The 24,440-nt window shown below is 40.8% G+C and overlaps 1 protein-coding gene and 1 long non-coding RNA gene across 5 annotated transcripts in view; one reads left to right on the top strand and one right to left on the bottom strand.

The window, feature by feature from the left end:
* Window positions 1–7,206, top strand: part of LOC107321527 (uncharacterized) — an 11,345-nt gene extending 4,139 nt beyond the window's left edge. Inside the window, exons 2-5 of the mRNA XM_015878524.3 lie at window positions 4,199–4,234; window positions 4,746–4,880; window positions 5,689–5,735; window positions 6,854–7,206. Of these exons, the coding sequence (XP_015734010.2) occupies window positions 4,199–4,234; window positions 4,746–4,880; window positions 5,689–5,735; window positions 6,854–7,180 (545 nt within the window). The 3' untranslated portion in view covers window positions 7,181–7,206. The remainder of the gene's footprint in view (window positions 1–4,198; window positions 4,235–4,745; window positions 4,881–5,688; window positions 5,736–6,853) is intronic.
* On the bottom strand, window positions 1,561–24,440 carry LOC107321533 (uncharacterized). Of its 4 annotated transcripts, none has more exons than XR_001558589.3 (6): window positions 24,300–24,440; window positions 23,530–23,604; window positions 15,757–15,845; window positions 13,154–13,408; window positions 11,446–11,709; window positions 1,561–3,163 (listed from the first exon to the last, which is right to left on the bottom strand). It is a non-coding gene; the product is annotated as an uncharacterized LOC107321533 (long non-coding RNA). The 4 variants fall into 4 exon arrangements; XR_014945901.1 differs by lacking the exons at window positions 23,530–23,604; window positions 24,300–24,440 and adding exons at window positions 5,383–5,463; window positions 11,256–11,346 and having other exon boundaries at window positions 15,757–15,964; XR_014945895.1 differs by lacking the exon at window positions 24,300–24,440 and having other exon boundaries at window positions 23,530–23,717.

The following is a 24,440-nucleotide window of genomic DNA, read 5'->3' as shown; positions in this document are numbered from 1 at the left end:
AAGTAATAGCATTTACCTCATATCCGCAGGCTGCTTCTAAGGGATTCCCTTCTAAGGGATTCCTTCTAAGAGATTCACAAACATTAACTATGACAACAATATCAGTTTACAGTAAGCTAAGCCTCTTCTCCCAAGAACATAGCTACACTACTCAGACCACTACTCCTTCTACTCCTCTATCTACTGTGGTTTCTGACCCTCTAAGGAGAAGGGAGGGTGAGGCTTTATTTGCTAGGGTTAATCAGCAGCAGGTAGCCAAATGCTTTCACCTGCAGCAGCAACTGATAAAAAAAGACTAAAAAATCTTTTACACAGGTGACTGTGAAAGAAAGACAGAAAATTGGATTCAGGCCCAGTAGTGGCTGGGAATTTTCTTCTACAAATATAATTTTAACAAATCTAATTATGTTGTAGTTACTGTAGTATTATGAATGTTCACCATCAGATGGTAAGGGAACACAATTTTGGCATGGGCTGGCATAGGTGTTTGGGGAAAAAAAAAGAGGAAACGTTAATCAAGTTAACCCAGCCGAGAAACTGACTAGCATATGTCATTTGAACTCCCTTGAAAACATACTGTATCAGCAAAAGTGGTATGAAGTAAGTTCAATTGCAGTGGAAGATTATTTTAAAGTCAAATTGTCATCAAGGAAATCCTTTGACAAGAGCGGAATTAGCTCCTTAACACAACTGGTGGCAGCGTGACAAATAATAAGGAGGGAAATTTCTTGTGATATCAGTGCAAGAACATGCATAAGTGATTCCAGTCCCCAGTTAAGGCCAGAAGGTAGCCTCAGCCTTTCTGCATAGACAGTAGAACCCTGATATCTCTGAGAAGGAATGTTACTCTAGGTTACAATGACAATCTTTTTTTTTTCTTGAACTATCACCTGTCTTTCTACAAAACACCTAATTTATCAAGATCATACAGAAGTCAAAACCTGTCCTTTAGTGCCTATATAATTTCTGCCAGCTTTCTAATGTCTGTAAATCTAATAGATATTTTCTTCAGCTGAGTCATTTCTTAAAAAATAATTTCAAAACCAGACTCAGAACAATTCAATAAATAACCTCCAATGGCATGTCCTTTCATTTTTACTTTGTTCTGGTCTAATTATTTAGAATTTTGCAACTACTGTATGTTCAAATATAGCATGTTATCAAAATGCATCTAGGTAATAATTGCCAAAGGCAGCCTCAAAAATACCACAGAAGTCAAGATATACCACAGATAGATAGATAGATAAGGCTGCTTGACTCTTCACGATGTCTGTTACTTGGTCATGGAGGGAAATCAGACAAATTTGCTTTCATTTGTTGCAGATGAATTCATTCAGGCTGTTATACTCGCTTTATCTTCCTGAGCCTGTTTGGTTTGGTTAATTGTTTCTTCTATGCCCATCAACTGGAAGATACAGACATACTTAGGATTTCTTTCTCTGAACTTGCAAGCAATCACACTTCATTACATAAGCACTGTACTTTAAGAGAGGGTAGGGGAGTAGGAAGCTCTTGAGTGCCACATACTTTTTATTACTTAGCCAAAGAAATCAGGCACCATAGGAAACAAGAATCTTTATTAAAATGTCAGGACATTCAATGATAAGACCCAAAGTAAAAGTGATATATTAGAGCTTGAACACTGAGTTTAGCGGAACTTTACAAATCTGAAGAAACGGAGATAAGATATAAATATATATAATTATTTTCATTATTCCAGTTATGACAAATCACTACCAAACAAAAGCCTTTACTTCTGTAAATTATTAATGATTGTGAAGTAAACAATAATCTGAAATAAATCTAAAAGTAACAGAAAATGTCCGTGAGAATGATAACATAGGAAAATCTTCTATGCATATTTTATGTATTTTCTCTCTAAACTACAATTCCAGATTTAACTGAGATATAAACTGATATTCATACCAGAGGGAGAAAGTCAATTTTAACAAAACTCCTAAAAATGAAGAAAGCTGTATTCTTGATTTATCTGCTATCAGTGTCCATGCAGAGATAAGACCTGAAAGTAGACAAAGAAAGCCTAGCAAAAAATGAGAGAAAAAAGAAACTGCGATTAGCGGCTTTATGAATATATAATCAATCCCCACACATCAAGATTTTTCTCATGTTTTTCTTCTCTTCTTGGATTTGGTGCCAGTGATAGTCTAGTTGAAACTAAAGTTCAAAGAAACTCTGAGACTAAAATCTGTATTGTTAACTACTTGGTTATACACTTGTCTAGTTCATTACTGTGAGGAAAGACCGGTCAAACAGTTGTTCAAGACAGGGGTGTTAGGATGAATGCTATTGAATGACAGCAAAGCATAATCAGAGTCCAACATTTTCATTCTGGAGCTTTTCCTCATTACCAGAATGACAGTGAGACCAGTTGGACTCTAAAAGTTGGGGTTTGTTAAAGTGCACGGACAATGGGTTGAGGGAGGTGGTCCTCCCCAACTACTTTGCCCTGGTGGGGCCACATCTGGAGTACTCCATCCAGTTCTGGGCTCTTCATTCAAGAAAGACAGGGATCTTCTTGAGAGAGTCCAGTGGAAGGTCATAAAGAGTATTACGGGCCTGCAGCATCTCCCTTATGAAGAAAGGCTGAGAGACTATTCGGCCTGGAGAACATTGAGAAGGATCTCATTGCTGCTGATGAGTATCTAAAGGGCAGGAGTCAAGTGAATGTGGCCAGTCTCTTTCAGCAGTGCCCAGTGACAGGGCAAAGGCAATAAGTATGAACTGGAACACAGGAAGTTCCATGCACACATGAGGAAGAACTTCTTTACTGTTAGGGTGGCAGAACACTGGCACAGGGTGGCCATAGATGTTATGGAGTCTCCTCTGGAGATATGCAAAACCAACCTGGACACTTTCCTGTGTGACCTGCTGCAGGGAACTGCTTTAACAGAAGAGATTGGAATCGATCCTCAGAGGTCCTTCTCTACTCCTAAACTCTGTGATTTTGTGATTGTTATTCTTTAAAGAGAGTTCCACTGAGTCTCAAAAAGAGCCCTATTAAACAAGTGGATTCCATATACAGGAAAACTCAATCACAGTGGATGACAGCTTCTCCCAGCATGTTTTTCTGGTAGTACAGTACAGTCCAAAATCAGCTGTATGGGTAATTGTCACCTTCATACTTCTGTCCTGTCGCTTGGTACTGTTGAAAGAGAAAAAGAGAAAAATAAAAGGAGAATCTGGAATAGAAATGCAAAGCACCACTTTAGAAAATTATTCAATAATTTAAAGTTATCAGCTGGAACGAAGAAAGACTATGAAAGGACAGCCTTGTTATATGCTATATAACTAGATAGAATGCCAATAGCATTTATTCATAGTTGATGAGGCATCACAACAGTAAAGAGAACAAAGCAATTTAAGCCTATTGTTGAGAATGATCTTGCAATAAGGACTCATACAATGGCCTTAGCTTGGAAGGGACCTTAATGATGATCTAGTTTCAGTCCCCTGTGAGTTGCCGCCTGCTAGAGCAGAGAAAGTATAATTTTGTACCCAAGAAGTTCAAGAACTGATCACTGAGCTTTAAATACCCTCAAGGAGTAGAGAACAAGTGATACTTTCATACTAACTTAGCCAGTTGTGAAGTCTAGGTTATGGTGAACCACATCTGCCCTCCTCAGCATTGTTCAGCTGCTAGAAAGCAGTCTGCACGTCTCTAATGTCCAACTAAGACTGTGTAGTTATAAAACCATTCTGTTGCCACTTCTTCTCCTATTAAGTTAATGGACTTGTAACCAGTGTTACTTTTTTGCCACAGGAAAACCTGCAGCAGAAATAAACACCAGAGTTTAAGGCTACAATCTGCTATCAGGCACAGAATTTTTCCAGATTCCACAGTACAGATTTCATTTTAAGCAAGAAGAGTATATTCACAAATATCATACTATGAATAAATGGTGAAATAGATCTCAGTGTATGTGCTCTATTAATATATTTCTATGAGTACCACGGACACCTGAAACAAAGAATGATTTTGTCAGCAGAGGAAGACCAACACTTCATTCCCCCCTCCCACAAATCACTGCAGCTTTTGTTTGCTGTATTTTGTTCCCTCTTCCATCACCAGGTTGAAGTTGAGGTTTGTTGACACTTTAGTTTGTGGAGCAGAGAATACAACTGCAGTGCAAAATGCCAGGTTGCAGTTTCATTTCCCCATCTTATTTTTCTCTTTCAGAAAAGTCTGCAAACACCACCACACCTTCATCTAAAAGTAAGTTCTGATTTCTTATCTCCTCTTTAAGAGAAACGAAGCAACTGGTACTGCTATGAGTTTCAGTCTTAAAGTTAGACCCCTAAAATTATGATCTTCTTAATGATGCCATGTGCATAAGCTGTAGCAACATTCTTTTCTAGACTGTCCATTACATACAAATCAATCAGAAAGCTTTTTAGTTGTTTTTGTCTACTGAGCAAATACTACAGAAAAAGAAGAGGAAGAAAGACCTTAATCTTCGAATGCACTGGACGTTTAGAGCTATGCTTTAATTCTGACCCTTTATTTCTGTCAGCTTTGTGCTATATAGCATTCCTCAGCAACACTTTTCCACACAGTTTTCATTCCAGTACCTTCATACTTGCTAATAGGTCCCTGAAGACGGTTATCTCATGACATGCTGTACCAAAGAATGTTTTAATTACATTAAGAATCCAGTTGCATCAGAAAGAACAAATGCTAAGATCTCCAGTCAAATATTACCCTATGCTAATGAATGTTAATACAGTTCTAGATGCCTCTACTAAGTCAAAAGAACATGGAAAAAACAAGACATTGCACATTCTTTATGCTTCAGTACCTGTGGGTCTATGTTGTCCATTCATCTTCATATGCGTGTTTTGGAGTCTAAGGAGGTACTATGGTGAGCAGCTTTATAATATAATATTCTCTTACTGTGTATCTGATTCCATAGTTTCATTTAAGGCTTAATGAAAATCCACTAGTAATTATTCCAATTAACTGTCCTTGTCAAAATAATGAATCTTCAATAAGTTTGATTTATTCCATGTTTTGTTCCCTTCCAGAGAGAAAAGTGTGAAAGTAAAGAATAAAAAATACAGATTTTATAATAGTTGGAATTTTTTTCTCCCATTTTTTGTTTGTTTGTTTTGAACAATCAAGTTCCAAATGAGCAGGACTGTCAGCCACGCAAAATGCTGTCAAATTCTATTCAGTTGCATTTAATATTCCCACTTTTCCCTCTGAGCTATCAAATAGTTACAGTATTAATCTTTCCTGTTTTACAGGAATTCTTACACAGCTGCCATGCTCTAAGTGAAGAGGGGATCCTGGAGTCCCCCACATCTTATTAAGTGAAGCAATCAGTTGTTTTTTTATGGGATGGCTTAAGGATTTTTCCATACCTTTTCTTGCCGTTTCACTGCATAGATAGATAGCTAACCACAAGTACAGCAGGAATTTATCTGCTCCTATTCAAAGAAGCTCTGGGGAACACAGAAACACATTCTATAAGAACATCATTTTATGCTGATTATCTTTTGGTAGTAAATTCCCAGTTTGGAGACAAATTTTTATTCTTTGAGGGACACTCAATAAGGCAAGGGCTGCTTTGGTAACCTATACGCCTCTGCGAGCAAAAAGGTCGCTGACACTTCTCAATGCTTCTCAATGCTGATTGATTGATTGAAACTTTTTTTTCTTCTTCCTAGGAAAGCATAAGAGAACTCCATCAACACCACAGAGACAAGAGAGCTGGGTATGCTTAAATTCTGCTGCCACTGAAACCTGATAGTGTCCAGTATAAACACGTACTGAAAATAAATTCTTGCATAGTGTAAAACATGGAATAGGATTGGAGACAGATTTGGTTGTGGTGTCTGGAAAAAACAGCTTCCCTGGCATGAGATATCATCTTGTCTGAGCCGAAGGGAAAGAACTCAGCATTTTTGACATGAAGGTACTTTAAGCATCTAAACTCCTTTTAAAATGCATTAATTTGTAAAACCATTCCAGTAGGAGTTTAGGCACCTAAAGCACCTTTGTTGACCTGGTTCTGACTGCAGAAGACAAAAAGTCACCCACAGGGTCAGTAAAATGATTGAGAAGAGCTTTGCTATGTGGCTAGCATGAATTCACACAATTCTTGCAATTGGTTCCAATGAAATTAGATGAGCAGAAGGCAGAATGCAAAAGATTTGACAGGAGCTGGCAGCTGTCACTCGCAAGAAAGGCTGTGGTAGGGATCAAAGGGCACCAAATGGACTGCAGTGCGCTCAGAAGACAAGATGGGGGAAAGAAAACTGAAAGCAGTGTATTGTAAGTGGCTGGAAAAAATGGATGCCAAAAGAGGATTTCTTTAGAGTGAGATGGAGAGATGGGTTTATAGAGGAACTCGCATATTTGGGAGGAGAAGGGAAATTTATTTGGGGAATAATTTAAAAAAAATAAATAAAAGAAAAAGGTAATAGGTCAGAGATCTGGAAATAGGAGAATAAGGGCAATCAGAAAGATGCTTTGGGGTTTGGAGGTGAAAAGGGGGATTTAAAAGCCTCAGAAAGAAGAGCCTTGGTGAGCGGCATAGAATATCTCTCGTGAGGATAAATCAGTTTTGCCGTAAGTTGAAATCATGGAAGGAAAGACATGACTGAGTTTTGGAAGGGAAGTGGAGGAAGACTGGAGACACGAGTATGATTTCTAGCTTATTTCAAAGATCAAAAGAAAATCCAGTGATCAGGTGAGTCCAATGCACCCGTCTTCAAAAGCAGTTTTAAAAGGCTACAACTAGACCAACAGAATCCTACCCACTTCTGATCTAGCAAGAGCACAGGCAATAATCAGACATACACAAGCTGTGCCCTGTTCTGTCTTTTGCAGGTCAGAAGTCCATCAGCTCTTCCATCTCATGCTCCTGGGACAACTCCAGCTACAGATGAAAGCTCTTCACTTTACTGCTCCATGTCTAGCCCATCTCAGCTCTTGACTGTCAACAGGATTTATGACAGTGTTCCTCACTGTAATGCTCAGGAGACAGCATCTAACTCACCTTCTAATGATCCTTCCACCCCAGCTTCACTTGAAAGCCAAGATGTCCTGATATATGCCTCACTAAACCATTCTGCTTCTACAAATAAATACCAGAGAAGGAAACTCTCTATAGAAAATGAATGTATAGAATATGCTTCTATTAAGCTAAATAAATAAATATGGCAGACTTCATCAAACAGCTATATTGTGTGCAGTCTCAGGTTTATTTTCCATCCAGAATACCTTTCTCTCCCGGAAGAACTTTCCTTTTGTTTAGAAGAACCAGTGGATGCTCCCCCCACTACAGACAGGAATGCAAAACACAGCCTGCGTCATGCAGATGGCTGGGTAATTGCACTGGGTATTTGTCACTTAAGTGTAGAAATAAAAGGAAACACAACCAGCTTTCCAATTCCTCCTTTGCTCAGGATTCTGCTTCCAGTCTGACCTTTTGTTGTGGTTTGAACAGAGGCAAAGGGGAGGAGACGGGAGGGCATTCTCAGGTCATAAACATGCAAAAGGAATCCATGAGGAAGATGCTACTGAGCCAAATTAATTCCTCCAAAGTAAATACTAAAAATGCGCGGGGGAGTAGTTTTCTCTGAGGTTCTAAGAACACTCTTGCGAGGATTCTGTTTCTCATTCCAGTTTATCTCCTTGCAAAGTTCCTTAAACATCACGAATGCATAATCCTCTTACTAACTAAAATCATGTAAATACTTCCGCTTGTTTGCTTCTTGTGGAGAACAGGCAAGAAAATGGAAAAGGTTGTTTTCCTTTTATTAAGAAGTCACACAAATAATGTGTGAAAGTACCTCCAGCATTCTCTTTTTTCCTCCTAGTGCGATAACTGGTAAGCTAAGTTAATGCATATTGCTTTTGTCCATAATGAGTCCATGGAAATAAATACTGGGAAGTGACAGATCACAGTCAAAATAAAAACAATCTGTTCATGAGTAGCTGTGCACAACTGTGCCAGGCCAAGCTTTCCTTCCAGCACTGGCACAAGAACACAGTTATGCTGCTTGCTCAGGTTTGTAGGAAAGAAGATAAAAAGGAGTTAAGGACCAAAGTGCCTTTTGAACTCTTAAGGGGAATGCCCGTGCCCTTCTTTTGCAGCAATTATTTAATTAAAGTTTGGATATCATGCATCTGCTCCTACAGCTCAATACTCTGAAAAATTACATTTAACAATGTCTGCACCAAGAGGTTTGCAGAAGCAGAGTCTTCAGCATAGTTAAAAATACAGATTATAGTGGAAGAGTGCACCAGTTCTCAGCGTGCACATAACGCATCAGACGATCTGCAGTTAATGGAAGGAAGTCAAGCTTCTTCATCTCTTACCCTGGCATAGTTCCAGTTAACACCAAAGTTTTTATCAGATACGCATTAACCCTGCTACGTTGATAATGTAGGTCATTTGTTATGCTTGTGTAATACATGTCATCCACTCATCATGCACTCTACTCTGCCCCAAAATGATGTCCATATGATTGAGAGCTAAAAGAGATTGAGCACAACTGTGAGAAGTACTGCACAGCCACCAGCTGCAATGCTAGAGAAATCTGAACATGTCGTGTTCCACTCTCAGATCAAGGCTGAACCGTGGCATAAGAAGAGGTCTCCAGAGATCAAGGTTTGGGTTGGAAGATGAGATTTTTGTAGATAAACAGGAAGCACCTTGCCACCTCACCATCAGATGTGCCAGCACAGAAAAGCAAAGCACTGGAGCTTGCAGTTGGTTCTTTTTTTTTTTTCTTTAAATCAAAACCACTGAAAGTCTATGTCTTTTGAAAGAGGGAAACAAAAGGTGCTGACTGAAACTGCCATTTAAGGTGCAACATCTGCCACTTAAGGTACAAATAATCCAATCAGGTCAAATGCAGCACCAGTTTTCTTAGTCTTCTGAAAGAAACAGAAGAGTTGTTATTTCTGCCAATGCAGTTAAACCACTCAGTGGATAGAAGTTCAGTGTAACTACAGCTAGTGGGCATGGTGGTGATGGGTTGACGGTTGGACAAGATGATCTTAATGGCATTTTCCAACCTTAATGATACTATGATTCAGTAATTTCAATCAAGGAGTTGCATGTTCATCCCCATCACCCAGTGCCCACACTACACATGAGACATCACACCTAACAGCAGGTGTGTTAAGGTCCAATGGATGGCCTTTGCATGCTGCAGAAAACAAATAGCTGTGACCAGCTTTGTGGGGGATGTACACCACCTGTGTACCCTCTTAAGACATGGTCTGGTGACCTGCAGCTTTTACCAGGTGATCCGCTACTTCTTGATTCTCTTTTGCTATTTTTGTACCGAATACGTTACATGGGTACAGTCATACAGGAAACCCAAAGAATACAATGCTGGGTGGCTGTCAGTTAGATGCACACACCCACAGGGGAGAAGAGTGAAATCTGTGGAGCTGAAGTTCTGTTAAGGCACATTACTATGCTGCATCACAATCCAGCAGCATTCTTTTTGTATGGAAGGCAGATGCAATTGTGCTACCCAGTTCCTTCCTCCCAAAGTAACCTGTGCAGTACATAAGCCTATTACAAAATGGGCTCTTAGGCCCTAAATACATCAACTCTCCTAGTTTCACTTTCTTCGTTTATACCCTCCAGCTCCAAATCTTGCTTGCTTATAAAGCAAAAATAAAGGTAATTATGTGAGGCTTACTCATTTGCCAGCTCTTAGTGCCTAAAATCTATCAGATGAGACTGCTCTTGGCAAACCCACACTGCACCATACTGCCAGATCAAACAACAGCTTGTCAAGCCTTGCTTCTCCAATTATCTGTTTTTGCAGTATTTTTACCCATATCACCACAAATATCCTAAGGCACATTTTGCATCATAAGGTCAGCAGGCAGTAAGTTGAGTACAGAAAGAAGAGTTACAGCTATAATTTTGTGAGAACTGAAGTTTGCACCTCTGTAAAAAAGGCATCACCTTGCATCACTTGTTTTCCTGCTGTTTCCTCCCTAAAAGAATGTGCAGGCTGTACGTGGCCCTAGGCAGCCTGGTCTGGTGATTGGTGACCCCCTGTGGCAGGGGGGTTGAAACTAGATGATCATTATGGTCCTTTTCAACCCAGGCCATTCTATGATTCTATGAAACGGCAGTCTACCCAATACCCAAAGAAATATGACATAAATAGTGTTTGTTCCTTGGTTCTCCTGGGTCACTTCCCTTAGGGCCCGCTGTGACTGCACCATAGGCACCACTAAGGCAGTGCCCTCTGGAAGAAGAGGTATTGCACAGACTGATGGCAACATGGGTTATTTTGAGATACAGCACCAAGCTCCACACCAGGACACTGCTGTCAGCTAGAACCTTCCCACCTTCCAGACAAGTGCTAATGTTTACTGGGTCTCCCTCTATCCCACATCCTTGTAAGAAACAGGGAACATAGACCTAGAGCTGAGCCTTGGCTCCAGCCCACACCACCAACCCATATGCACAAGAAGGTTGAGGGGAGAGGCAAGTTTCCATTTCCATGCCCAGTCTGCTCCCCACTCTGCTCCTTGCAGCAGGTTCCCCATTCTGTGATCTCTATAGCTCTGTTTCTGCAGCCCATTTCAGATCAACAAATGCCATCCCAGGGATAAAAGCAACCAGAGACAGGAAGAAATGTTCAGATGGTGCCAGGGATGAGTCTGGAGCAGGTTTTGGAAAGCAGAAGAGGCAGATCTGAATGAGTGCACAGAAAAGGGTTCCACCAGAGCCTAGAGGACAGCAAAGCTGGCTACAGAGCTTGATACATAACCTGCCTCATGCCCCTCAGTACAGACAGTGATTAGCACAGTTCTAGAGTAACATTTCTGCCTTAAGTTAGTGATGTGACAGCCAGGTTTACATCCAAATGTTTTTTACTACAGGTAAACTTAATAGGTAAACAGATTTCTGGGTGTAGTCTCAGAGGCTTAACAGATCACATCTGTTTTGGTTGTTTTTTTTTCCTCTAACCCATACTAGAACAATTCCAGCCTTGGTAGAAATAATAATAATAAGATAGGTTTGTTGACTTTCATTGTGCACTGAGAAACTCACCTATCTTTTGGCATTTCTGGATTACAGGAAGGATGGTGAAGCAGAGGTGACACCTGCTAAATCACTCTCTTCCTTTTTAATGCTGTTCATTACTAAGAAATCTCCCACCTAAACTTCACACTGGGGACCTAACATCATTTTTATGCATTTTCACAAATTTGGCAGAAAGTCCTAAAACCTTACACAACTACTCACAGGCAGGTGTCAGATAAAGTAGCTCCAGGTTTTCTGAAAGAAGTGGTGATTTCAGTAGATACTCTATTTTCTCAAGGAAATCATGAGGCCTCTGTCACAGTAGGAGAGTGAGAAGAAAAACTCAACTTATGAGGATTGTGGTTACAGTAGCACTACCAGCACCCCAGATGGGAAGATTACAGTTGCCTACCATGGTTGGTTATCTTTCTCAGAGGCTGAAAAGCCTGGTGATCCACTGAGTTTCCTTTTCTCTGTAGTCTGGCAGCAGACTCTACTAAACCACTGGTCTCAGATTATAAGTATGTGATGGGAAGTAACATGTGCTTTGATTGTAGACACGCACTTCTCTCAATGAAACAAAGGTTGAACAGATACAGCATTTGGTGCCTGTGCAATGCTCTCATCTTCTAGTTTGGTTTCTCTTCTCTCTTGGAAAGACTTCAGAGCTGTAAGCCTGTGAAACAGAAACAAACGACAAAACAGTCAAGAAAAACTGCGAAAGTACTCTGGCTGACCTCACATTACGGAAGAGGGTGCCAGGAAGCAAACTCGGAACAGAAGTGAACAAAAGTAGAGGAAAAATTCTTCCCTGAAATCCTTTGGAACTCGTGTTGCTTCGCAGTCGTTGCCTAGTGATATAGCTCTTGCTGAAGGACAGAGTTCCACAGAGATAAGCAAGCTGGTAAATGCACATGGAGAGATTTTAACTGTGTCAGAAAAAGGTGCAAATTTTCCTTTTCTGCTATTCTGAGGAGTTTTGCAGCATCTCTCTATTTGTAAGAGTAAACTCGGTTATCAGAATTACAGCTGCATCATTCACCAGCACAGAAAGCCCTGGGAACTTTTTCCCTAGTAATAAAGGAAAGAACCGTAGCTCATTCTTGAAGTAACTGTTGTAACACATAGCCCAGTGTGTACAAAAATGCACTCATTTAATATATAGGAAAGGTGAGTATGAACTGCTTGGAAATTAGACTGCTATCAGTTCCAATAATTAAACAAAATTGCCTTCCTGAAAGCCATATGCATACATTCTTGGCTCCTACACGAAGTATGATACATCTATTCTTGAGAAAGTCACTGAGGTCTATGCTTAGGATCTCACATCTCAGTGGCAAGAGGCCCTTTGGCCAGCGCTTCAGCAGGAGTCAACTTTAGAAGCACATGAGGATGCTCAGGGCTGGGTGCTTTTAACACTCCATCTTTACATCTCCATCTGTAAAATTAAGGTAAACACTTATAGAGTAAAAGAAAAGAGAAAAAAGTATAGGAAAGAACACATGACCCAAATCTGAAGACACTGCAAACAATGCTTTCTCTATCTTGCTTTTCAAGACCTTTGGTGATGGATATTCCTTTGTCACTCAAGCTCATCTATTCAGCAACTTATCATGACAATGGAAACAGACTTTTCCTATCATTTAGCCAAGAACTTAAAGCCATTACCTCTTAACATACTTCAAGCTGGCACAGAGAACATTTACTGCCATCTGCTCAACAGGTATGCATTTGAAGACATTACATCTCACACTAGATTAAAACTCCAGATCTTTCAGCCCATCCTCAGACCCACCAACAACCTGCCTTCTGTTCTCTGCACTCTCAGATTATTTGATGATGTTCTTCAGGCACAATGCCTGAAAACCCAAAGTTGCTACCTTGTAAGATCCTATTTCCCTGGATCTGCAAACATCTCTCAAATAATTCCTTATTTATTTTATACATGCTAGATAAAAGACAGTGAATTCATAGATTTGAAAACAGCATTCTTACTCCAGAAGACAGGTGTTATGTTACTAAGCTTTGACTATAGTATATAAAACCAATTTTAGTGGAGATATGAGTTGTGAAAATCCTTTACACAGAGAAGAGCCAATTTTCAAAGAATATACATTTACTTTGTCATGAGTTGTGACCATCCTGGATTGATACAGGCAAGAGGTCCTTGTTCTGGCCACGACAGTCCACGTCCTCTCCACCTCCTGACAGGTGCAGTAAACACCTCTGCCTTGAACACCTGCATGTTGACTCTTCACAGGCAGACGTCCTGTCCCTAGAGAGGTGCTAAATGCTGCCTTGAAATGAGCAGGGGAAACCACTTGCCTTTCCATGCCTCTGTTGCTAGATGTGCTCATTTTGCTGGGAGTGGAGAGCTGGGGGAGCAGAAGACAACATAAGTTAACAAGACACGTCAGACTCCTGTTTTTGCTTTATGTCATTACTATGAAGTGTAAGGTGGAAAGTACCTGGCTTGTAAAGAACGCTATTCTCTTTCATTTTCTGCATGGGTGGAAATTTTGGATGAGTGTGTCTAAGCACTTAATTTCCTCTGGGAACCCTTCTTACAGTATTAAAAACCCTGATAATCTGAAATGGCTTGCAAAAACAACGCCCTGGAGACTGAAATTGGGTTGGATTGCTTTCTGTATATATTGAATAGACAGCACTGAGTGTCAATAGCTGAATGCAGATCAAAGTCCTTCCAGGAAAATAAAAAATAATACACTTGAAACCCATTCAGCATACCACAAGTCTAGACAAACAACAGCTTACTCAGTAACAGTGAATGGGTAAATAGGAGACCAAGGGATTAGGCCAACCCATTCATCTGCATTTGTGAGCCAGATTTCCTCATATAATGTTCAACAGCATCCAAGTTCACCATCCTAGACTAATAGTTATCCCCAGACAGCGAGGTGAGGGTAAAGCCTCACTACAAAGGGCAAGAGCGCTGGGGTCGCTTGGCTAGGAGGGGGCAGAGTGCTTGTTGTGCTTCACCCATTTTTGCCCCAGAGCACACAGCGCCCTGCCTGTCTTCTGACCTTCTTTTCTAATGCCACAGTCTGTAGGGTAGAAGACTGTCTGGCAGAAGACTAACCACTAGGTGGCAGGAAACGGCAGGGATTGAGCACAAGCTGCGTCCGGCTGGATCCCCCTCTCTCCCAGCCCTGAGCCCGCTGCCAGTCAAGAGGTCCTCATCTATCTTCCTAAATTCAATGGGTGCAACTCTCACCCAAGCGCAGGAGCAACTCCCCCTACACTCAGCAACCCTCAAAATTAATTCCCTCTTTAATTTAATTTAAATTAATTTTTTTGGTGGGTGGAGAAGATATTTTGGGTTTTTCTTTAATCTGGCCTTATGTTCTCAAACTGCTCCAAAAGGACACGACACTTATTTTGAGGTGGAAGTGGCACTGAAGTGTGGCATGGCAGCCATGCATGGACAGAGCTTGATCTATTGGGGAAGAGAGGGTGCTTTTCTGCAGTTCTTTGGAAGACAGGATGATGTGCCACCACCAAAAGTGGTTTTCATTGATTAAGAACAAAACAGAACCCATGTCCCCTAAATTACATCCTCAGTTGCTCACTCTTTTGTGCCATCTTCTCCTTCAGGACTGTATGTCCAAAGAAAAAAAACCTTAAAAAAAAACTGTTAAAGATTCTGGGCTAGACAAGTTTACTCAGATCAGTTTTTAGTACTATATGTTGGAATATCATTTATATTTGAATTTTTGACACAGCAGAACACCAAACACAGACAGTGGAGACCAAGGCATTTTACAGTACGGACTGAGTTTCAAATCTTTTCTCAAAGTCTATGCTCTTTAATTATTCTGGTGTTAGTGAAAGACCATGTCAACTATAAGTTTATAATCAAAACAGAAAAAGAACAAGATTCTTCTTATCTGTATCCTTGTTAACTTCTATCTTTCTTAACTCAGAGGATCCCCACACAAGGAAGACAGTTGCCCCCTGTACCATCACTATCACTATCCCTGCTTGGGCCTGGCCACAGGAAGCCAAGACAGTGGGCTGCACATCTTCCATTTTGGTGACTTGCTGGTTGCCTTAAGTCCCAACTCCTATCCTGTCCATGGGCTGCCCTCTCTGCAATAAATGCTTCCACTCAGCTTTCTCAAACTGGATGCTAGCAGAACAGACTTTCTTTTGGTCTTCTTAGAAGGGAAAACTGACTACAGTTCTGTCCAGGACATTTCCTGCTCCCATTCAGATCCATCTATGACAAGACTTCAAAATGTGCTCATTTTTACTCAGCTTCCTTCTCCTTAAAAAAGCAATGAAAAATAATTTATTTTTAAAATCGTTATCTGCCACACAGGATATAATTAAACACTCCTCAAGAAAGTTTGTACCTTTCCCACCTGATACAGACCATTGCAGACACTTGAAGTAGAACACTACACGAGCTAATCAACTCAGGAAAAAGAAATGGATCATATCTCAATTCACTTACTGTTATGTGGACATTGGATGGATCACACCATAAAGTGTAATGCACTCCTTGAATGTGATGAAAAACTCACACACACAGAATGGGAACTCAATGTCTTTGCTTACAAGTTTCACCAGTGAGAATTTTACTTCCTCTGGACTGCTGCTATATGCTTATTTTCTATTGCTCACAAGCCTCCTTTCCAACAGCAGCTAAGTACATCTACTTGGATAAAACAAAGCAGATCTAAGAAGGATATCGGCTCACCTGATCAATATGCTGGCTATGAGTCTGATCCACTGAGCATAGATCCAAGACTGAAGATCCTCAATTGGCATTAATTTGTGCACATCTTTCTACAGCAATGAATAAAAAATGAGAGTACAGTTACCATAAGCCACTGCACAAAGTATCTGTTTCAGACACAAGGGAGCGAAACTATGCTGCAGCGTGGTCCACAGGTGTTCAGAGGTAGCAGTGAGTACAGTGGATGAGAAGAAGGAGCCAGTGTGAAAAGCAGACGAATCCCCTCCGCGATGTAAAGCAGAGTCACCTTCTTCCTGCTGAGCATGAAGGTAGCAGTAAAGGGAAACCAAAGAACTACAAGACTTCAGTCTAGCCCTCAGGCTTCAGTTCCTCTGATCCCTGTAGCATCTGCAGCACAATCACAGGCTTTCAGACAAACAGGGGAAAGGAGGATGTGTCTGACATAACAGTTTTATCTTCTATGAAAAGTGAGTACAGAGGTTAGCGGCGGTGAGAGACTGGATCCCAACTTTCTTTTTCGTCACACAGAAAAACAGTTCAGTTACAGTTTGTCCCCAGCATATTTCAGGATAAACTCTTCCTGAAAAGAACTCCTGGTAGATAAACCAAAAGGAAGAAAACTAATGATAAGAGAGTACTTATATGGTATCGTGTTTGACTAAACAAAGAACACTCCAGGGTAGTGGAAGCAAGTGGAGCAGACATACCACACAGGCCATTGCAACTGCTATTAACCCCTTTCCATCATGGAAAAGGACAGTTCCTTTATAATATGTGTGGGCAGGAAGGTTACATTCCCAGGCCTGATTTACTGTTAGAGCAGCTCTGTTAAAGTCACTGAAAGAGAACCATGACAAACACACAAGTATCAGTGTAGATTGTAAAGGAAAACCATACCAAAGCTTGAACTATGACTTCTCTCCTTCCACAGCCATAGACAGAGCTCTTGCCATAGCCATCAGAGCAACATCCACAAAGTCAGAAGATCACTCAGCACAAGTCCCCTTTTTTATACAAATTACGGAAAGAAAGGTAAACAGTGAGGGAAAAAAGCAAAGAGAATAATTATTTACTCAAGGTACACCAAGCAGAATAATGTGAGCACAGGAAAGAGGGGCCAGGCCTTTGGTTTGTAGTGGGCATTCCAGATTAGCAGAGGAGCTGAGAAGGACTGCAACATAAAAGATCCCACCCTGAAGTTACTATTTTGATTCTCATAAAATGCCTTACCCAGAGGACTGACATCACAAGTCATCACATGAAGTACAACTTTCCATAAGCAGAAAATATACTTTTGGCATTTAACTATCACTTTTCTTCTGAAGAACAGAAAAATAAACATACCCTACAGGGCCTCGGAGAGCTGCAATACGCCTAAATACAAAAGAAGAAGGCTTATAAATTTGAGCCTGGATATTTTAACAAGATGTCTAAAATTAATCTTCCTAACATTCTCATAATTCTTTTTCCATAAATAGACATCTTTCTATTAGTCCTCCAGAACAAGAGCAGTACACCAGTTTATGTGACCTTGATTAACAGCTGCATGAGATTAGACTATCCTTCAATTTTGGCTCTTTCTTTCTCTATTTTGTCATCCTAAAATCATAGACATGCTCTCTAGTGGGTTAGTCTCTAAGTTAAATGCAGAAAAGATTGATTGGAAACAGGCAGTGTTTTAATAAAGCTCCTGTTTTTTAATTAGGACTTGATTTCTTACTGCTTGAATATCGTTACCGCAGCAAATCTTCCATTACAGGAACTATTTTATACCTTAGAGCAAATTGCACATGCAGAGAAACTGCTGTGACCCCATGCAAGATTTGGGCTCTGCTGGCTGAGGCCTGCTGCTTGCCAGAAAGCCAAGGCAGCTGGGCTTGATGTGGCCACCTCCAGCAGCATCTCTGTGGATAACGGCAGGCAGAGCTCACTGGAAGACTCAAGAACTCTCATTGGATTACTCAACTCAGCACACAGCTCTGGTGCAACTCTGTTATTTCCTTCAAGTTTACTAGAGGGTCATGAAACCTACAGCAACACCAGAGCTATTAGAGTACAGTGGGAAGGGTATCAGAGCAGGGAACAGGGTCATGGGATCCCTAGGCCCCATGTCTGGACTTCCAAGACAAACAAATCCTCCTTGGAGTGGTTACTGCCATATAAACTTCCCCAGAGAGGAAGAATTAGGATAAGGAGAAATAAACATCATTAGTGCCTTCTGAGATTGTCCAGAACTTGCAAAGGTCTTGAGGATAGCAAGCAAGAACAACACAGCTTTTGAGGTACTTTAACATTCATCATTACCAAAAAATATGTATTTATTCTACCCTCTCATCTATGTTTTCTCTGAATTTGCTGTAAATGCATATTTATTTCCAACAGGAAAGGTGCACGTTCGGTAGATGAAAGGTCTACATTCAGAGTGTGATGTGCACAAAGCAATGCCTTGTAATCATCACAGCATCAGGGACAGTGTGTCACCTCACAGTGATTGCTTTACTTCTTTGAAACCACAGGCTTGGGCCCTGCCATCAGGCAATAGCAGAGAATGAAGATGCAAAAGGACAGCTGGCACTGTCACTTGTATGAGATGGCTGGGGCACAGGAAATTGTTACCATATACCTTGGGCCTGAGATTGAATGATGCACCTCAGTCTGATGCTGGCCAGCTAAACTGGGCTCAGCTTCTCAGTGTGGGGGGAGCTTGGAAAACCTCCAACAGCACAGAAATAGCATTTTTGTCATCACAAACACAAAAGGCACCTGCAGACCTGTCTTGAAAATGTCATGCTCTGGAGTAGCCCATAGGATGTTCAGCTCAGTGGCATCTACCTGCAACATTTAATTCAATCATCATAGAATGGCCTGGGTTAAAAAGGACCACAATGATAATTGAGTTTCAAACTTGCTGCTATGTGCAGAATTGCCAGCAACGAGACCAGTATAAAGTATATATTTAAAAGTACACTTTTTTAACTTAAAAAGTAGGTTTATGCTTTAAGCGTAAAAATATTTCTGAAAGATTGTAGGAATTCATTTTGCTTTTATCTCGATAGATACTTTACTAATTCATTTGAAAAAGTTTACTGGGGTTTTTTTTGTTGTTTTTTTGTTGTTGTTGTTGTTTGTTTGTTTTTAACTCACATACAGGTTTCTTTTTTGCCTGTCATCACTCAGGTAGCCCACGAAATCAGCTAGCTGTTATTTTAGGAGTGATCGCCTTGGTTAAGGAACAAATGAGAACTCAAGGGAAAGGACAGGGCACACTGGGCTGTGTTTGGTGAGCAAGGAATACCATTTCTGCATCATCATAAAATCTCCGACTTGCTCCATGACCACTCATGCTCCTTTAAGAAGAAGACAAATGTAGGAAGCTCTCTCAATCTGACTGCATGTTACTCATTTCCTCAGGCCCTTCACAGTAGCACAGCAAACACCCGTCTCTGTTTGTCCTTGAAAGGAAGTGGAAAGAGGAGGAGGTGGAAGGAGAGGAGGCACAGGACCGGAAGGCTTTAGAAGCACTTGGAGCAGTGGAAATCACTAAAAACCACATCTTGAACAAACAAAAGTAGGAGTGCTATCTACAGCTAGTCTTTGAATGAGGGAGAGTCTCTAGGGGAAAAATGCAGACTGAGACTTTTACTCATTCACATACTCAAGGAAGCCAGATATAGATTTTTATTTCCTAATCTCTGCTTATATAAAGCTAATTTTCCTATTATTCATCCTGTTATGTGGCAGCCTTCTCTTAGGAGCCTCCTTTCCGCTTTTTAATACCAAGGGCAGATGCCACTAGTGATGCCTCAGCCCTTTCCTTCCTCTGTGCGATTAGTTCAAACCCTCCGTGTGCAGTGGGACTTAGCACACCCTTTTCCCCATGCATTGCTCATTGACCTCCCCCCTCCCAGGGCATTCCACACTGCCCGTTCCTATTAATCTCTCCAAGAAGGCAACCCAAATCACTGTTAACCTATTCAGCACAGACATCACCTTCATGGGACTAACAACCTCTCTCACACTGTCCACTGTGAATAGCTTCCCCATAGCCCTCTCAAGGCAGTGGGCCCAGCAGCTCCACAGTCTGCATTTTGGGCCTCACTGAACATTTTGTGATGCCACCAGACTAATTCTGATCTAAGCAAGGCCCAGAAAACTAAGTAGCACCAAACATAAATACAGTTACTTGCCACCTGGCACCTGAGTTTGGACATATTGAACACGGCTTTCAGGAAGCCCCCATTCCATAGTCATCTAACTACACTTCTAAGAATACTAATTTTTGTCTTTAAACAGGGTACAGAAGAGAAGATGTCCTTGCTGCTTCCACTTCAGCTCAGACTGGGAAATACCATCTGTGCAGAGTGGGGGCTTTCTGGCCTAGAAACGATGACAAGTGACAAATTACAAGCAAGGGGGAACTAGAAGAGATTTTGCTAAACATTAAGTGCATTAAGTCAACAGTTTTTCTTGGACAGTAGTATGTCATCAAAGTTTATAAATGCTTGCAGGACAATTTAGAAAGTGCTAATGCATGAGTTTTATTTGGTTTTAATGAGGTTTTTCCATCTTAATGAGGTGTGTTGCAACTCTGTTCTTGGTCATTGTTACCACAGACATGGCATTTGTGGGTCAGAGAGGCTCTTACCATGTAAACATGGTGCATTTTGCATGAAGTAGCTCAAGTATGCATTTCAATACCCCCCACAAAAGTTATTCTTCAGGGTTCTTTGAGGCTGAACATATTAACACTTACCTGAGCATTTAATGAATAATATATTTTAAAATCATAAATGTCTTAGGTGAAGATAGTTCCAGCCAACAGGCAAGAAAATCCTTCTCTTTGGCAGCTGAGTTAAAGCAGGAGTGAAAAAATAGGTCTTGCTTCCTTGCATCTTCCCATTCAAGCACAGAAAGAGCATCTGCTCCGTCTATATAATCACACACAAACACAGCTTTCCCAAGAGTATTTTAAAACAAAATCCCTGAAGATTTCTACACTGTTTGTCAAAAGGTTGCATAATTGCTCTAAAAGCTCTGTGCTTTTTTTAACTAAGAACTGATGCTCAGTCTGCCTGAGCTTTGTACTTTTGAAATTTAGCCTCTAAGTGGAAGACCTACTACAGTGGTTGCTGCAAGCAGGTCCATGTTATCAATTTGCTTATAAGGCACTAGATGTCCAGTAGGTGTTCCTGCAAGCAGACACAGTGAAAGCCTTCAAAAATCATTTATCTCAGGTAAATTCAAGAGCATAGTCTCATAGGATCAGCTCAGTACCTCTGAATCCCAGCCTAAACCATACTGCACAGCTATACAGCAGTACAATAGTCTCTCCACCAATGCCTGTCCTCGTTTATGTACTATCTGAACAATAGATCCAGGTAACATAATACCACAAAATGAAAAATACATGGCTGTTTTATGCCAGGAATTAATACTTACTTTACAGACAAAAACTTAGCCTCACCCCCACATTAATACAGAACACAAACCAGAAATCTCACTGAACTAAAAATGTCAGTTTATAACCCAGCAACCACAAGCTCTACACAAAATGAAACACCAGGAAGGCAAAGGCTTGAATTGATCAGCTCCTCGGAGCTGAGAGATTGCTTGATAATACATATTTGTACATGTTCCTACTATCATGGGATCTACAGATGTCTCTGCAGCTTGACTTACAGAACAAGACAGCATCTTTTACAAGAGAAGCCTCTGCTTTCTCTTTGATGTAGCAAATTAGAGAGAGATTGTAGCTAACCTGAGGATCCCATTGCTCTCTTGCTATCTAATATTTGGTTTAATTATGCTACCACTGACAGATCTCCTTCCAACCACAGTTTCTCCTTATTCACCATCAGGCAGACACTATGGAGGGCATGAGGCACTCCCAACATAGACCAGTCCCACTATCAGGAGGTCAGTATTCCTGGAAGAAGGTGGCTGCTGATTTTCTGAGTAATAAGAAGTAAGTTTACATCTTATCTAAATCAATATCTGATGACAACAAATAGTAACAGTAAAGCTACCATTTCTAGCTACAAGTTGAACATGTCTGTAACTTTGGCTAAACACAGGGACTCATGCATCTGTCATCTCCTTAAGATCCAGTAAAATGCTAGCTCTCTCTGCAGTTTCCTGTAATCCATCAGTTTGACATTCTTTCCTGAAATATCACTTTGATAATATCAGCCTGATATTTCTGGAGGCACAACTCCCAGATTAGACATTGACCACCTTTGAAAACAACTTGTTGAATAACTTTCCGGACTAAACTGAAAAAACTATCTTGGATTGGTGTTATCGCGAACTAGTATGAACTAAGAACTTCCTCCAGGCTGGCAGGGCAGAACACCCAGTACAGAACACCCACATAATGCAGAACAGATGGCACCACTGAGGTGAGAGACCCCTCAGCCTTGGCTGACAGCAGAGGGCTACTGCAATACAGACACTAGGTAACCCGTCCTCTCCATTTTGCAGCTCTCCCTCCTCACGGACAATAATGATGTCAGAAGTCAAGAAACTTTTGGAAGATCTAATACCTCTGCCTACGTCAATGCGGGAGCTTCCTGTGAGAATACAGAAGGGGATGTACCACATCACTGCTGCTCCAGGTCTTCAGCACAGCTGCACTCGTAATCAAAAGAAGAATGCGATACTCTTGCAAATCTCTGAAAGTACTTTGATCTTTCTGAAAATCAGTTTTCTATAATTATTCTCTAGAATGAACCTCAGTGAGTACCGGTGCAAAATTTTCCCTTGTATCTTAAAAGCCTTTGAACTCCTCTCAGTACAAAACCAAGATGATAAACTTCATATATTTCAGATAAATATAAAAAAAAAAACACTGGAAAAAATAACAGGGAGAGTCTCAGCTTATCACATTAATCTCCGTACTGAATGTAGAACAAGATATTGACAGTGGAATGAATAAGCTTTTTAATTTGAGTCACTCAAATAAAACTGCCTGTGAAATATCAGGATTTACAGACTGCAGTTGTTTCTTTTATAACTGTTCTGCTTACTGTAATAGGCACTAAGAAAACGGGACTCCCTTGATTTTTGGGGATTTTTAATTGTAAAAATATTTTCTGACTGACTTATCTTTTTTCCCCCAAAGTCCTCATTTAAAGGGTAGGCTGATAAGTTAACAAAAGCAATGACATTTACAGGCCACCCCTTCACAGCCTGTTTGTCCATTGACAAAACACAGCATGAGGCCTTCCTTTGACGCTCTACATCCCGGTTCAGTTCAAAGCACTGCTTTCCATTCACAGTCACGGCTGTACCAAATCTGCCCATAAAGATCCATAGGCATCCCAGCAGTACCGCCAAAACACATTTAATCTGGAGTCAGAATGTGCTGCTCTTTCCATCGCACTGTGTCTAACCTTTGAGCATGACAGTATAAAGGCAACAGGCAGTGAACAGTCAAAAGGGCAAAGAAAAAAAGAGATGGAAAGGAAAAAAGAAAAAAAAAAAAAAAAAGAGTATGTGGGTAGTGAGAAAAGTTAAGACAAGAGAACAGAGGAAATATGAAATACACAGAAGGTGTAGAAAACCTGTGAGTGTATGCCTGTGAACCTGCCCTGTTAACGCTGCTGTTATGTTCTCGTCTCACCTACACCAACAGGATGCTATGGCTGTCCTTCCCCTTCTGTCCTAATTGTTTCTTGTGAGCTAAAACTCAAGGCTGTACATTTTGCTTGGATCTTCAGACACTCAAGCAGCGAAGGTTACAAATCAAGAGAAATAACTCAGTGACCAACTCACCCCCATGTGTACCACCTCATATCTTCCCTTCTGCAGTGACCTCCTGTAGGAAATCAGTGGCAGCTACCAGAAACCCTTAGGAAAAACAAAGGACAGGAATCAACCATTTAAAATCAGTTTTGCTATGCTACAAAAATAAAACAACAGTTCAGCCTTTATCCTCCCTGTCTGAGCTGGGTCATTATATCAACAGCATTGCTCACAGGGAGCAAGGCAAATTGTGAATGGGTGGGTCTCACCTCTTCCTGCACGACTGCTTGGAAAGAGTAAAAGATGTGGTGTGAAGAAAGTGGTTTGAACTTTCTCAGGATGTGGAGCTAAAGGTTCAAGGATTGCTGCCAGCTTGCTCTGTGGAGACTATGAAGCAGAAAGAAAACATAGGCTCAAAAATAAGATTCAGTGGGAAGTTTTAATTCCTACTCGCGTGGGACAAGTGAGTTGTTTGCTTATTTTTGAAGTTAAGGCAGAAGATCATGATTCTTAGGGTTTTTTATTTTCCCTGCTCTACACTACTTCAGTCTTACATAGGGTGTGCTGAAAGAACTGCTTATTTGTTTCCATGGGAATTACATCAGATACAAAAAGCAAAATAACACAGTTTGGATAGAGCAAATTCTCAGCTACAAAACACTATTTTTCAACACAGTCACCACCATCAGCTGTGTTTTTTCACCATCTATACACAAAAGCCTGCATGCTGTGCTCATAAAAACCCTCACAAGTGGAGGTGACCACTGTCACATTCACCTCTGCTAAAACACACCACTCACTGCCTCACTGTGCTCACATCCTCTGTTAGATCTCCAGAAACGTTCAGCAAGCATTGATGTCATTGGTGCAGTGGGAGCAACATCTCTCTTGGTGTGCCTTTTAGGGTTTTCTGCTTTCATTTAGGTAGCACATGTCTCTAG

This window comes from Coturnix japonica, chromosome 1, assembly GCF_054131305.1.
Source record: "Coturnix japonica strain WE chromosome 1, WE-NBRP24, whole genome shotgun sequence".
NCBI classification, from domain to species: Eukaryota; Metazoa; Chordata; class Aves; order Galliformes; family Phasianidae; genus Coturnix; species Coturnix japonica.
This window is presented reverse-complemented; position numbering and strand designations above follow the sequence as displayed.